We start from the raw sequence: 15425 nt of genomic DNA, 5'->3' as shown, positions 1-15425 counted from the left end.
GCAGCTCAGAACAGTGAGCTCTCCATACAGTATGAATATGTGCGGCCCCTCAAAAGGCTATGGATGTACTTGTTAGACTATAAAGACAAGCAGGAAAAAATGTAGGAGAGAGAGGCCTTGGAGAGAGTGCTTGTAGGTTAGATGTTAGGAAGAGTAGGAGAGATCAGGGAAATAATTGGAGAAGTAACCATGTAAAGACACTGAAAAATATTGTTTCCTGAGGCAGGAAGAGAAATGGGTGAAATGAGATTGTGGAAAGGATAAAAAGTTAGAGAGGACAAAATAAAAGATGCAGGGGCCAAGGAGTATGTCTGAGGAGAGCAGAGGGACTGCTGAACAGGATAAAACATTTGAGCTGAGATTTATGGCTTGCCAACATCAGCCTCCATTCAGAGCTCAGCTCCAGTGGGCCAGCCTGCAGAGGGATCTGGTCTGTTCCAGAAGTTCTTGAGGAGATGTTAGTAGAGGGAAGTTTCTGTTGAAGGTATGGGCATATGTCCATGGAATGGTTGGTAGGGGTTGTATCTGAGGGATGAATTATGATGGATTATTGACTTTCTACTATTTCAATGCCAAAATTGACAATTAGAAAAAGATCAGGTATGATTTCTGTAAACAGTAAAAAAAGAAGTTATTTCAATTTCTATGAATATCTTCACTTAGGTTAGTTTTTGTAATCACCAAGTAATGTGAACCACAATTTGATTAATAGGAAAGTTCGAATACAGCCTAAAAGGAGAAGATTTTGAATAGGTGGTGTTTTAATTCTCTGGAGTATTGTGTGGTGGAAAGAAGACTCTTTAGCCTAAACTCTCTCCGGGATCTCATATTCTGGGATCTGTGGTACGTCATCCCTCTTAGTATGTTTCAGACTTGGTTTGCTTGCTCTGTCTAGTAGGGAGCAAATTTGGCATGTAGGGTTTTTTTCTTTAATTGACCCAGAAGTGAAGCCTCTTGAACAGCCAAGGAACCTTTGACACAGATGCCATCTTTAGCTTCGTTTATCTTTTGAACTTTAAAAAAAAAGGAAAATCTAGGTCCAAGCTAAATGGCTTTAGTAATTTGTCTGAAGTCGTTAAATCTTCTTGATCAGAAATAGAATGTAAGCCACATATGCAGTTTTAAATTTTCTAGTAGTTACATAAAAAAGTATAAAGAGACAGGTGAAATAATAATGATGTATTATACATTATATTAATAATATATTTTATTTATACAGAATATCTAAAATATTGTCATTTGAACATATAATCAGCATAAAAAATGAATGAGCTATTTTGCATTCTCCTTTAAAAAAAAGGCAAATTTTTTTTTTTTTAAAGATTTTATTTTTTTCCTTTCTCTCCCCAAAGCCTCCCGGTACATAGTTGTATATTCTTCGTTGTGGGTCCTTCTAGTTGTGGCATGTGGGACGCTGTCTCAGTGTGGTTTGATGAACAGTGCCATGTCTGTGCCCAGGATTCGAACCAACGAAACACAGGGCCGCCTGCAGCGGAGGGCGCGAACTTAACCACTCGGCCACGGGGCCAGCCCCAAAGGCAAATCTTTTAAGTCTGTGTATATTTCAAGTGTCCGGTCAGCCACACGTGCTAGGTGTTTGGTATCGACAGCACAGTTCTAGAGAATTGGTTTCTAGTCTTTTGTTCTCTGATCATTTTAGTGTTGACGCTAGTCTGTTGCTTGCTGGTCTACCATTAAGGAGTTTGTTAAGGATTTCTCCTTAATTTTAATTGTGCGATTTCCATTGGGCACTAATGCTAATACGCATGTTTAGTGAATTAGTATTATATTGTTTTACTTTGACTGGTAGGTGGTAAGGCAAGTGAATGGGAACTAAGGGCCTTTCTTTCTGTTTTTTTGAAATGAATAATTCAAGTTTTTATTGAACCACAAAGGTTTTCTTGTGGATACGGTAGATAAGTGGATTGTACACCTTTTGGGGGAGGGTCACCATTTATACTCCCTCCTTCTGGTGCAACTAGGAAACTCTGCAGTTTGGTAAGAGAGTAGCATTTTATTGCCTAAAATTTTATAGTGAGAGTGAATTATTTATATAATAATAAAAAGCTATTTTTTGGGGTAATTTTAAATTGGGAAAAACACAAACACTTTCAAGAGCACTGCAGAATATTGTCTTTGACAATATGTGAGGGTCTTTCTTTCTTTCCCAAAGTACTTAGCTTTTAATGTGGCCTGAGATTTGTTGATTATATTTAAAATTACTGGTGAGCAGATGTGAGGAGAGCAAAGTTTTTGTCACCTTTTTTCTTTCAGTAAGTTGAGGCTGGCTTCACTATCCACTCTGTTGTGATGGTTTTGGTTTGTCACTTAAGGAAAATTGGTTTTGGTGGAGGAGAGGCGTTATCATTATCCTGTCACACTAGATTTAGATGCTCCTTTATAAAAACAAAGAGGACAACCATACTTCTTTTATTTCATGGTGGAGTTTGTGTTGCCCCTTGCTGTTACTGTTGTGATGAATTATTGAATCTTTGAAAAAAATTAACATACATTTCTGAAGGAGTAGGTACGAATTGTTTCTTTTAGGTATCTTTTCTTTTAACCTTTTAGTTCTTTTCTATATATTTATTCAGAGGTGAAAAGGAAAAATTCACCTAAGATGATCAAATACTTCTTTTGCTTTTCTTTAAGAGAAAAAGCTGTTGAATTGTTCCTGAATGTGGTGTTCTACATCGCCTGCCTTGGTTTCCTCACATCGAGTGTTTTTTTTCTGACTTATTTTAGAGGAATAATCTGTGACTTAAAAAGACTTTAATATGGAATCTGGGGCTCCGCCTAGGATGCTGTGGGCCAGAGGCAGCAAAGGAGAATGGCCTTTCGCCTGCATGCCACTGGGCTCCTGCTGGCTCACCAGAGTTGTGCTTCTGTCTGTAGCCCTCGGGCTGTAGGGGAGGCCTGAGTAATTAGGAGTGGATTTGGGGTCAAAATCTTCACTATCTGTCGGCCTTGTTTCCCCAGCACCTTAGTCATTCAGACTGTTGTAACAGAATACCACAGACTTACTGGCTCACGAAGGAACAACAGAGGTGGGTTTCTCACAGTCCTGGAGGCTGGGAAGTCCAAGATCAAGGCTGGCAGATTCGGTGGTGAGGAGCCGCTTCCTGGCTCATAGACGCCATCTTGTCTCTCTGTCCTGGTGGACAGGATGAGGGTCTCTTTGGGGCCTCTTATAAGGGCATCAATCCTATTCCTGAGGGTTCCACCCTTATGACCTAATCACCTCCCAAAGGCCCAGCTCCTGATACCGTCGCCTCGAGGTTTCAATGTGAATTGAGGGATGGGGGGACGACACAGACTTTTGGTCTGTAGCCCCTAGGTGCTGTCCTTTGTATCTGGGCAAGTACTTTGCCCAAGTGCCTCTCAAACTCTTGTAGTGAAGGACCAGCTTTTAAATCTCCAGTCTATCATGTTCTGATATTTTTCTAAAATATAATATATATGAATTACTAGAAAAATGAGATTGGGAAAACACAAAGACATACAAATCTAGATTCAACAGACAAGACATCCCTCCATCAAATTGCTGTAAAATTTCTGACTCTTGCTCTCAGTTTCTGTACATATCCCCTAGTGGACAGATGACACACAGCTCTTAGACTGGCAGCGGCCTTCAGTCCACATTTTGAGTAGGTAGGACGGCTTTATGTCTGCAGTAATCCTCATATTAGCCACTCCGTGAAGTGTGTCCTCCATTTTGTAGATCAGGACACTAGGATCAAAGTACATAAGTAAGATGCCCAAGGATATGCCCGTGCTAGAGCTGGGATTCCGGCCCAGAGTCGCAGCTCACCCACAGGGGTCTTTGTTAGAATTAGGGAAAGGTACACCTGCCCCTGAGCTGGCTGGCTTCTGCCTTCTAGTGGGATTAGACCAAGGATATCCCCTTGATGCAGTCATCATTTAGACCAAAAATTAAACACATTTCTAGTTGTGCAGCCTGGTTATATTAACCAGGATCCTGAAAGTTTTGACTGTGGCCACATGTGTGAACATTTTGGTTTTATTCTCTTCCGTGGCCTAATGTTGTACCTGATCTAAGCTGTTGTGTCATTGGTCATGTAGAATGCCAGGGAAGGGAATTTAAATGGAGACGTCATTTGCAACCACTGGAAAACTACCCTGAGCTAATAAAGTTCTGAATTTTTTAGCAAATTACATGGGAGGAAGGAAAGATTATTAATTCTCTTGTGGAATTAGATAAAAAGTTGCCAAATTTTTTTTTGATGTAATCTTTCAAATGCCTTCCTGCATATTTAACTTCCTGTAGCTATCGTTTGTTGTGACAAATACACTATTTGCTAGGCACATTGCTGAGGGTGTCACGTGCATTATCATGCTGAATGGCCACGACAGCTTTTTGAAATTATTGCTGTTGTGAGTCTTTTAGATGAGGAAGCTGAAGCTTTAGGACACTGAAGTAGCTTTTCCAGAAAGCATAGAGAGCAAGCAGGAGAACCTTAGACCCTTGTGGTCTCTGGACCCAAAGCGCTAGATTCACCTGGGAGCTTGTTAGAAACGAAAAACCTCAGCCCCACGCAGACCTAGGAATCAGTCTGCATTTTAAAAATATCCCAGATGATTTGTGTGCATATTAAACTTTGAGAAATTCTGCTCTATTTCAGAGTCCATGTTCATAATCCCTACATAGTCCTGCCTTGCAGGGAAGTGTAAGATAAAACTTTAAAGAGTATTAGCTGAATATGATGTGAATTTAGGTAGATTCAAAATAATCTTTTTTTCTGGTTATATGTTCTAGTCTTGTAGGTTTCAAATTTGTTAATTCTGCATTTTCCCCTTTTCAGCTAAGGATTCTGAGATCATCTTGTAAGAGTCAACTCTTTCTTCTCCATTGTGTCTATGGTCACTGGATTCTAAGAATGTTCTAGTTTGATAGCTTCAGGTTCTTGTTATCCAGGGTGTTAAAAAAAAAAAAAAAGATAAATAGTGGTCAGGTTGAATGACTGTAGGGAATTGTGTTGTCAACCCTTTTAGACACCTGTTCTCTCCTGTCCATGGGCCTTCTAGAAAGTGATGGATAATTATTATTCCTACCTATAATCTTGGCATTTAAATGTAAAATACAGTTTGTAATCAAGTTTGTTTGAATTATAACAGAAAAGGCAAGTTTCAAGTATGAACTTTGAAGCAATCTGTGTGAACTTTTAAAAGATTAATCCTTAAAAATGAGCCACTCAGGGGGCTGGCCCTGTGGCCGAGTGGTTAAGTTCACGCGCTCCGCTGCAGGCGGCCCAGTGTTTCATTGTTTCGAATCCTGGGCGCAGACATGTCACTGCTCATCAAACCATGCTGAGGCAGCGTCCCACATGCCACAACTAGAAGGACCCACAACGAAGAATATACAACTGTGTACTGGGGGGGCTTTGGGGAGAAAAAGGAAAAAAATAAAATCTTCAAAAAAAAAAAATGAGCCGCTCAGGTTTAAAATGTAAGGGAGTGACATACAGATATCAGCACTTTCGGAGATGTTACTCGGACATCAGTTTGGAGAATGGACAGGAAGAAATAAGACTCATCAGTGATTCTAGAACGAGCTGGAAGTCTTTTTAAAATCTCAGGTGATAGTTCCTATGCCCAGATTTTCTGATTAGTAGGTTTGTGATAGGGCCCAAGATTTTCATTTTTAATAAGTTCCCAAGTGATGATCATGCCTGCTGGTCCAGGGAACACACTTTGAGAACCAGTGGACTAGATTTTGGGAGACTAGTTAGAAATCTTTTGCACTGATCTATGCAAGATATAGTATAGAAGTAAATGCTGGCAATAGAGCTGAGGAGGAGGTATGGATTCCAAAGACAGAGAGGAGTTGCAATTGACAGGATTTGTTGACAGCCCAGAGTGTGCAGGTGAAGGAGAGGTGGGAGTCTAGATTCATTTCTAGATTTCTGTCTTTGATAGGTGGATGGAAAATGCTGGTGCCATTATCTCAACATAGGGAATAAAAGAGGAGAAGCTGGATAGGTTTTGAAGGCAGAGTTGGTTTTAGACACGCCTGATTTATGTGGGAATTTAATCCCACATATTACGATAGAAGGATACTGCCTAGTTGAAGATGCAGTTATTAAGAATATAGTTATAAGGGCAGGCAGGTACCTCCATAGAGGAGAAATTATAGGTCACAAAGAGAAGAGAATAAAGTGCTGAGAGCAGAACTCTGGAATATGCCAATATTTAAGGTGAAATCTGAATAATTTACCATAAAAGGCCGGAGCCCTGGAGTAGAGTTTCTATAAGGGTGTGATCAATATGTCAGCACTACAGGAAAGTCAAATGACACATGGATTACAATGTGCCCATTGCATTTAGGAAGCAGAAGGTGACAGGAAACCTTAGGAAAAGCGGTTTTGGTGGAGGAGCACGGATGGGTCTCAGATTGCATTTATCAGAAGTGAGAAACTGTTTTTTATAACAGAGTATGTGCCTTCTTCTTTTCTGATATTGTTTCTATTTTCTCACCTCTGAAGAGGATAACACTACTGATAGAAATACTTGTCCTATAAAGGTATTCCTATTCAAGTTCTAACCTATCCTTTTCTAGCTGAAATTTGATAAAATGTCTAAAGAGCATATTGAGAATCAGACTTTATATGCTGCCTTTTCTTTCGAGGTGGCCCTGCCTCCTGCGGGACTGTCACTGTCCCACAGCAGGCTTTCAGAAACGACTGGAGGTGTCTGTGGTCGGTGCTTCTGAAAGTGCTGTATTTTGTTCTCCACCCCCGTCCGTCCCGGGGAACCAAGAATGCTGTTACTGCTATTTAAGAATATTGTTTTACTCTGTGACTTGGTGGGACAGCTAGGCATCATTATTTTATTAGTTTCCTGATTGACCCAACTTCAACCAAAAGGAAAGACAAGCTCAACAAATGTGATAGCTGTTGGGGCAGCTGTCACTTCTGGAAATTTGACCATAATTTTTTTTCCTTTTCCTCCAGCGTTTTTTAAGCAGATTTGTAGCAAAATGCTGAGAGTAAATAGAAATTGCTGCCCTTCACAAGATCAGGACCTGGGGTCATAGTTTCCTAAGCAGGGTTTATTGGTGGCGTGTTATTGTCTGGAAAACACAGTTAAACATGTCTGTTCAACAGCAGCATGCCCACCTCTGTTTTAGGAAACTTCTCGTGCGGTTGTGTGGACTGACTCTTCAGGACTCTCTGGAAAGCCAGAGTTGAGACTGAGCCAACACAGCCCTTTGGATTTGATGCTCGTATCCCTCTATTAATTAGCTGGAAAGTTCTCCACAAAATGAGGGCCAAATACAGAGCGAGAGGGCCTGCCAGCAAAATAGTGAGCTTTCTAAAAGACCTGAGTAAAAGCACATTTCCTATTCTGTGGTCAGACCGCTCTGATCTAACCGATTCTCTCTGTGTGTGCCTTATTTTGCCCTTCTCTTGTTGACCAGGGTTTCAAGGCTCCACATTAAAATGGGAACGGTTTTTAAATCTCAGGCTACAAATTATCAAATGTGTAATTGTTATTTTATAGGGACCAAATTAACTTCCTAAACTCTTAGATATTTTACTTGTTGGCAGATCAGGCTCTTAAAAGACTGCTAAAGAGCATGACATTGAGGCTGATGGTGAATCCTAGGGGAAAGATGGTGGGTTTTGAAGATATGTGATATAAAACCCAAAAACTCTTTCCAAATTGGTTTTGAATACTTTAAGTACTGACTTTATTTGTTCTTCATTGAGGATTAAAAATAACATTATTAAGCATATCATTGGAGCTCAAATTAACATTTTCCCCTTTTCCTTTCCTTCTTGAGCAGGTTGTCAAGTTATTAAGCAACAAAAGATCACAAGCAGTTGGGATCTTAATGTCTAGTCTTCATTTAGATATGAAAGACATACAACATGGTAAGTATAAAAATAAAAATTCAGCTTTTGAATACTAAAATTTGGCCTGGAGGATATGATGTTTGGTGGTAAAATTATGTTAATCTTAGAGTTTCTGTGTATATTGAGGTTATTATGTTTCCTGTAAGTGCTACCAAACTTTCTCCCATGGTTGTTTCTGGAAGATTTACTATTAATATGGCTTTTCTGTTATTTCTGTGTCTTGCTAAGAGCCTAATTCTCATGAGGTGTGTTTAGTCTGCATTAATAAATGGTTAATTTTTAATTCATAAGAAGTACTAATCCCACTGTGCTCTATAACTGCTTATCTGGGATCTGTCTTTCTGGATGCCACGCTCTGAGTGACTGATGAACAGTAGTGAAAGCCAGACGGTGAAGTGAGCCTCAGCCACTGAAAATACCTGGAGAGGCTGGTGCTCAGGAGAGAAAAGGATGTTGAGACCTGAGTCTCAGGTGTTTGATGAGCCAGCATAAAGAAGAGGAAGTAAACCTAAAATTTTCTGGTAGATCAGCTTCAACCAGTGTAGGAGTTACAGGGAAGCCTGTTTCGAGGGTTGCTGTTTTAAGAATATTCTTGCAATTAGAGATGTCAAACAGTAGACTGGGTTGCCATATTTAGTGATGAAACGAAAACTCAGAACTGTTCAGGAGGCCGAATGATCGTTTGTCTCAGATGTCCTTAAGCATTGGACGAGTGAGGAGCCATGATTCCTGATCCTCCTCCCGTTCCAAGAGACCGTGAGATGCTGAAAGAGTCACTAAAACAGATTTATTACATAGAAATCTTTAGGGTGGAAAACTGGTCCTCCTCCTTCCAGTTATTTGGGGCAACTGTAGTGTAAACCCCTGGCTTTTCTACACATAGAGGGATTGAATTATATTTTCTAATAACCATCAAAGATAGTTTCAAAGTATTCCTGGCCACTTATATTATTGTTGGTGATCCAGACACATGGAAGCAGTAATATCATGACCTTTCGTTATTTCTTTTATGTTGTTGTTTTAATTTATATCTTTAACCAGGCTTATAAAGTATTTTCTATGATTGGAATTAGTGTGATTTTTTTTAACATTTTCTAAAGTTGCCTTAGTGTCAATATTTTAATAATTGAATTCTACCTTACATTCCTATGCCATATCCTCCTATCACGTTTATGCTGAGAGATATTGCCCACAGGTGAAGAGAGGAATTAAATTTATATTCAGAATGTCCCTTAAGCTGCCCAGAGCCTTAGAATAGATTTAAAGCAGATTGAATTAGCCAATGGAATGCCAGTTTACCTATTAAAGAAATATGGTTTCAAGTATAACACAGACCTTATAAATCATGAAAACATTTAACTGGCTTTCTAGCTTACCCCTTTATGAATGTGGATTCTATTTGTGGGGCTTAAAATATTGTGTGGAATAATTCATAAATAGCACAAGCTTGGTATGTCCTGTCAATTGATGAGTAACTGTTAATCACAATTTGAATTTTTATTAAACTGTTTTGATGTGAGGAGACTTCCTTAAGCTGAAGCGTTGGGGGTAGTAGTCACAGTACAGGACGCCACGGCTGGCGCCAAGAAGTTCTTGGCGTTTCTAAAGCTGGCAGATGGAGCCCAGTTAAGTCATAGAATGAAATCTGAAAATAATGATATGGTCCTTTCCTTCAGTCAAATATTCAACCCGAGTTGAGTTAATAATGAGAACCTTATGAACAAAGGAGTCCGCCTAACATATGTGTCTGTGGTCAAGCCAGCAAGAGTTCATTGAAAATTTGCTAGCTTAACATGCAGCGCTAACAATAACACGGCATGGACGCCAGTAGTGGAAGGGTCACATGGAATTATGCATGAACTTTATCCCATTAGGATGGGAAGCGATTGCTTGAGTCACTTTGAAACCCTGCACATGGTTTTCTAAAAACAACTGCCTTAAAAGTCTGAAGAAGCAAGTGGTATGCCCTTCGGTGAATAAGGTGCTGTTCTGCCTCAGTTATGTTTCTGGAGCCACGATTTACATGGGTGAACCCCTGTGGCCTCTGGAGTAAACTTGACTTCTATCAGGATGTGCCCCCACTGACAAATCCATAGAAGCATAAACATCGTTGATTTTGCACATAGAAGTGGCCACAGAATTTAACCAGACCTCCTGTGTCATGTTAGAAGACCAAACGATCACCTTTTAGTGGTCGCATTTCTCTCTCAAGGTCACCCAGCTTGTTAATGGAACAGGCTGAACTTGTACCTGGCCCTCTTCACGACGGATCTGTTCTTTCATTCAGATGTGTCGCTTCTTCAAAATTGTGCTTTTCGGCATCTTGGAAACAAAGTATATGTAATAATGTGATAAGCAGCAGGAATTATTTTCTCTCTCTTCTTCCTTGTTAGAACTCTAGACAAGCTTAGAGCTGTGTTTGCTTGGTAAAGTTTCTATTGTAAAGTGCCGTGTTAGGGTAAGTAGTGTGGAAGGTTTGGATTGTAGGTGCCAAAGTCAGATGTGGTCTTGCCACTATATCCACTGATCCCCACATCAGGCTCAGAAGGTGAGCGAACGCAAGTTCCTTCCCACCGCAGCACATGTCGGGTCCTCAGGGTCACACATAGTCAAAGGGCAGAGAGGGGAGAAAGGATCAGCTTCTTGACTATTAGTGTGGCAAAACAAGTGTGAGGCAGTCCCAAATCAGGAGCTCTGTGTGAGAGAGAGAGAGAGAGAGTGTGTGTGTGTGTGTGTGTGTGTGTGTAAGGGTTACTGGAAGGCCTGAGCTGCTGGAATGCAGTTGTGAGTATGTCTGGTAACTTCTAAACTATCCTGCAGGTTATAGCAGTTTTTCACTGAGCAGGGTGAGACTCTGCTGTGCCACCTCTGAAAAACCCTCTCTGATGGTTTAGAGCAATTTAAAGTCTAGGATAAAGGTGGCTTTTAGAGAGGATTTGCCCTAGTTTGTGCTGGGGCCTGGGGCACTGTGGGTTTAGGACCTCCCTGGACCAAGCAGAAGGGTCCCTCGGGCCGTGCTGACTGCTCATCCGAGGGAGGGAGTTGGGCTCCCCGGGTGCATTGCCCTGGAGTCCCAGTTTATTGTCAGGAGGCTCTAGAGTCTGTTCTCTGGGTGGGCCCTGAGCTTTAATGTTGGTCCCTGGCGCCGTGAAGCTGTCAGCAGAAAGTTCAGATTTGCTGGGATAGGCAGAGACCCTCAGGGCAAGAGCAGTTCCTGAGCTGACTCATTTCTCTGGGTCCTCTCTCTCTTCCCTTTTGTTTAGCATGTAACTGCCTTATCAGTTCTTTGATGCCTGTAAGATATTTTACAGATATATTTTATCTGGCATTTTTAATTGTTCTCAATGGGAGGATTAATTCAAATAATCTAGCCTGTGATTCCCAGAAATTGGTATTAGGAGAGTATCCTACAGCTTTGTGGTTTAGTTTTGTGAGAACAGATTGGATTTCCTGTACAGCGTGTGGTCCATGTTTCAGAAGTCAGTGTGATGCAATGATTAGGTCCCTTTTGGTAGATAATAGTAGCTACAAAAGAATTTCAAATTTCCTAAGGCTCAGTTTTACTCCCCACAAACTCACTACTTGGTAGAACAGCCACATGGTTTATCGTCCAAACTGGGATACTTTTGAGAGTGGAAGGGCACTATTAATAGTGCCCGGGCAACAAGTGTGATGTGGAAATTTCTCAGGCACACCAGGAATCAGGTAACCCTACTCCCAGATCAGTTGGAAGCAACTTTCTGATCTAAATTCTCTCTCATATACAGATATTTATTAAACAAATACCTATTGGCCAGCAGAACAAAGCAGTTTGGAAAGCCCACCTTGTTCACCTGAGATTGTCTAGCTCTCTGTCCTTGTTGGCACTCTCACCACTGTCTCATCTGAAAGATTTGATCCAGCGGATGCAAACACGTCACAGCGGGAGGAATCTGTTACCCTGTGATCTGCACCAGGCAACCAGAAATCCTGCTCAGCCGGTGGCTGGACTTGGGACTGTAGACTGAGCCCCAGGCAGCCTCCCTGAAGCTCCAGGCTGTAGCATCCGCTAGGCCCTCACACTCTATCTGTGGAAGGGGGGCGCTGGAACATCACTAAGAGGTTTTAGCTCATCAGCGTGTCGTGTGTGTTTTCAGTTTCACCCGCGAATGCCCGTTTCAGATGTTAGTATGCTAATGAGAAAAGCCTCAGTTACTGATCTGGAGAGGGGCAGCTGAGGGGCCTGCAGTGGCCGCCTCTGGAGTGAGGCTTTTCTTCCATAGTGCTGGCCAACCATCCCTGAGCTGTGCAGCCTTATGGTTAGCACAGCTGCCCTAAAGCTGAAGCTTCACCTGCTCATCCACGCTAGCACGTTCCCTCTGTACGCGCATTTCGAAATTGATTTCAGGCATTGTAACAAGGGCTGCTAAGATATATTGAATATAGAATAAGAAATAAGTTTCAATGCCCTTCCGGGCTTGGCCATCTCAGGGTGTTAATGGTCCTGGCCTCTCCGTTCCCTTTATGTCTGTCCTGTCTAAAGCCAACTGGTATTGTGGGCTAAATTATGTCCTTGGTGAGATTTCTATCATGTTTAAACAAGACTTATCAAAATCATGTGTCTTAAATTAAATAATTATGTAAACTACCTAGTATTCCATCAGAAATATAGTGGATACTGTCAATCATGGTTATTTTTATTTTTTGATCTCTAAGCTTAATGATTGCTTTTTCAAACACTTTATTTAAGAGAATGTAGTTAAGGATACCTTAGAAGGACAGTAACGTGCTTTTCGATTTAAATCAGAAATCCCAGTGCAGTTTGTTCATTTGTGAGTCTTCGTTGGAACCTGCATCATCGTGTTGCTATTTTTTTGACTTTCTGTTGCTGACCACCCTCCCAGGGGGCCCAGCGCTGAGCAACGTTATCCTGATAACTGTCAAGGAAGCAATTACCTAAGGCCACAGGTACCTAAAAAGAGAATTCCTTTTGGCCAACAGGATGAGTATTCAAAGATCTTTCGTAATCACAACTTCTTATTAGCATCGGAAGAGATGGAATTAAATATTGGTTTGAATTTTAACCGGCCCCCCCATTATTGCTGATAGTTGTGTAAAATGGTCCAGAGGAAGGGAGTCAATTTCTATTTTACAGTGAAGGGAATGAGCTTATACATTAAGCCTGCGTGGGGCTTCACCTAATGGGGCCAGAATGAGCATCCGGTTCTTTGACTCCTAGTTGAGTGCTCTCTGCAGTGTGTTAGCTTGTTTCAAAATGGAGGACCCACGTTACCTAATAAAATGAGAATGTGCAACTCATGCACAAAAAGAACTGGCAAAACAGCATAATTCTTTTGGCTGCTGGTTATTTTGTTTTTTAGAGTTATTAAAACATTGCAAAATATAGATTTAGCAAATTTTGTTTACTGCTTTGTCGTTTCATACAAATTCCCATTTGCTTATTGACTGTTCCTTAGAGAAATGAAGCAGATTTTTTTTCACATCTGTGAATTAAATGAGGAAAATATTTAAAAAAATTATTGAGTTGCTTGTTCTTGATTGACAAAGCAAAGATAAACAATTTTTATAGAAAAAGCAGTCTGGGCTAAGCCTTTCAATGAACTAAAGCAGATTGTGATTAGTTAAAAAGTTTGTGATGCATAGGGCCTGGACTTGCTGGGTCTGTTGTCTAGGTTACTAGTTGCTCAGAGAGTATTTAGGGAGATAGAAGATATCACTAGCCTAGGAGAGTCCTGAGGGATGCTTGCTTTCATTTTGGACTCACTCTTTAAAGCGCATTCTTTCTTCCTCTGTCTCCCTAGCGTCTATACTTCCGGGTTTTCTCTTTACTTTCACGTCTAGTGTAGCAATGATTAAGAGCATGGGTTCTGGGGTCAAGCTGCTTGGATTTTGTTATGGACCGAATGTTTGGGGCCCCGAGCCCCAGTTCATATATTGAAGCCCTAACCCCCAGTGTGATGGCAATGAGAGGTGGGTCCTTTGGGGGATAATCAGGTTTAGAGGACGTGATGAGAGTAGGGCCCCTGTGATGGGATTAGTGTCCTTATAGGAAGAGGAAGAGAGACGAGAGCTCTCTGCAAGCCAGGAAGAGAGCCCTTCCCAGGTCCAGGCTCCAGAGCTCTGGGAACTCAATTTCTGTTGTTTTGTGATGACATAGTTTGTTATGACAACCCAAACTAAGGCAGATTTGAATCCCATCTCTGCCGCTGGTTAGCTGAGTAAACCTGGGCAAATTTCTTCCTATCCCTACTCCTATTTCCTTGTTAGTAAAAAGGGCTGTTAAATGGATTATTTTCTGTAAACACACACACTCGCGCGCGCACATACACACACACACAAACACAAATAGACACATTATATTAAGCGCTCAATATTAGTTGTCCTCTCCTTCCTGCCTTCCTTAGGAAGTGACTGTGTTCACAGGCTTTGGAGGTGTTTGAAACTCAGAGCCTGGCCGGTCAGCGAGGGGAGAGGACTTAAAGTCCGTCCTTTTGGTCTGAACAGGTTCTGCTAGAAGGCTTTGCCATGTGACAGTGGAGGCATAGTATGCAGGTGCTGTCCCTTCGGATGGAGTTGGAGAGATGAGAGGGGAGAAATGGGAGTGTAGGTTAAGGGAAACCTAACAGAGGCAGATTTGATTGTTCTGTAGCTTGGGATTTCTGTCACTGTTACTGAAATGTGAGTTAGTACTGGGCTGCGTCCATTTCTGTTTTCTAAATGGTGATAAATATGAGAATTATTTATATTAGCAGCTCTCCATCTTTGGACTACACTTTATCTGCGAGGAGAGCAATTTGTTTTGGAAACTTGAAAGGCTGGGGTCTGCCCTGTTGAGCGGTTTCTTCACCGTTGCCTCTGTGCTGTGGGAGTCAGCCACATTCCGCATTCATGGCTGTGGGCTCTGGGTGGCATGTGAAGGTGGTGATGGAAAGGAGTTTGGCTTTGCTGGTGAAATGGATCGTGGTGACGGACATGAGGAGAATCTAGGTAGGGACGTGGATAGACGCTTCTATTTCTTGCTTTGACGTTATTTTCCTGACGGTTAAACTAGTTCCTAGCTATGACTGGAAAGTCTAAGAACACTTCTTAAAAAGTCTGGAAATACCCTTTCTGAACTGTAGGATCTTGGAAGGACGTTTAAGGGTAACTCCTACCCCCTGTATTTTGATAGCCTACACATGGAGCAGTTCTTTAACCCCATTGGGCTGCCCTTGAATAATGTTTTTCTTATGAAATTTTCTACCAAACAAGTTGTAGATTACAAACTCCAGGTCTTTTTCGTAGAGTTTCTGGTTTCATTCTTGGAGACACAAGCTTTTCCACTTGCCTATTAATTACCATAAGAAAGTTTATCCATAATCATTTGTTTATTTTTGTAATATTCTTAAAAACCGGGTTCAGTGTGGGCAATGCTGATTTTTCCCAGTGGGTTGCCCAGTGTCTGGTTTCTTTATGAAACTCAGGTTAGTAAAGCTCACTTAGAAATTGCTTCATGCCCTTTTCTTACCTTTAAGTGTTCTTCTCACATGGGATATGGAATCTTAAGAC

At 41.3% G+C, this 15425-nt stretch overlaps 1 protein-coding gene across 1 annotated transcript in view; it reads left to right on the top strand.

Annotated features, from left to right (window-relative positions):
- FMN2 (formin 2) overlaps window positions 1–15425 on the top strand; it is a 342456-nt gene that overhangs the window by 136456 nt on the left and 190575 nt on the right. Inside the window, exon 7 of the mRNA XM_070602584.1 lies at window positions 7808–7895. Coding sequence (XP_070458685.1) covers window positions 7808–7895 — 88 coding nt within the window. The remainder of the gene's footprint in view (window positions 1–7807; window positions 7896–15425) is intronic.

Source organism: Equus przewalskii, chromosome 31, assembly GCF_037783145.1.
Source record: "Equus przewalskii isolate Varuska chromosome 31, EquPr2, whole genome shotgun sequence".
NCBI lineage: Eukaryota > Metazoa > Chordata > Mammalia > Perissodactyla > Equidae > Equus > Equus przewalskii.
Note: the sequence above shows the minus strand (reverse complement) of the source record. Positions and strands in the feature narration are given on the sequence as shown.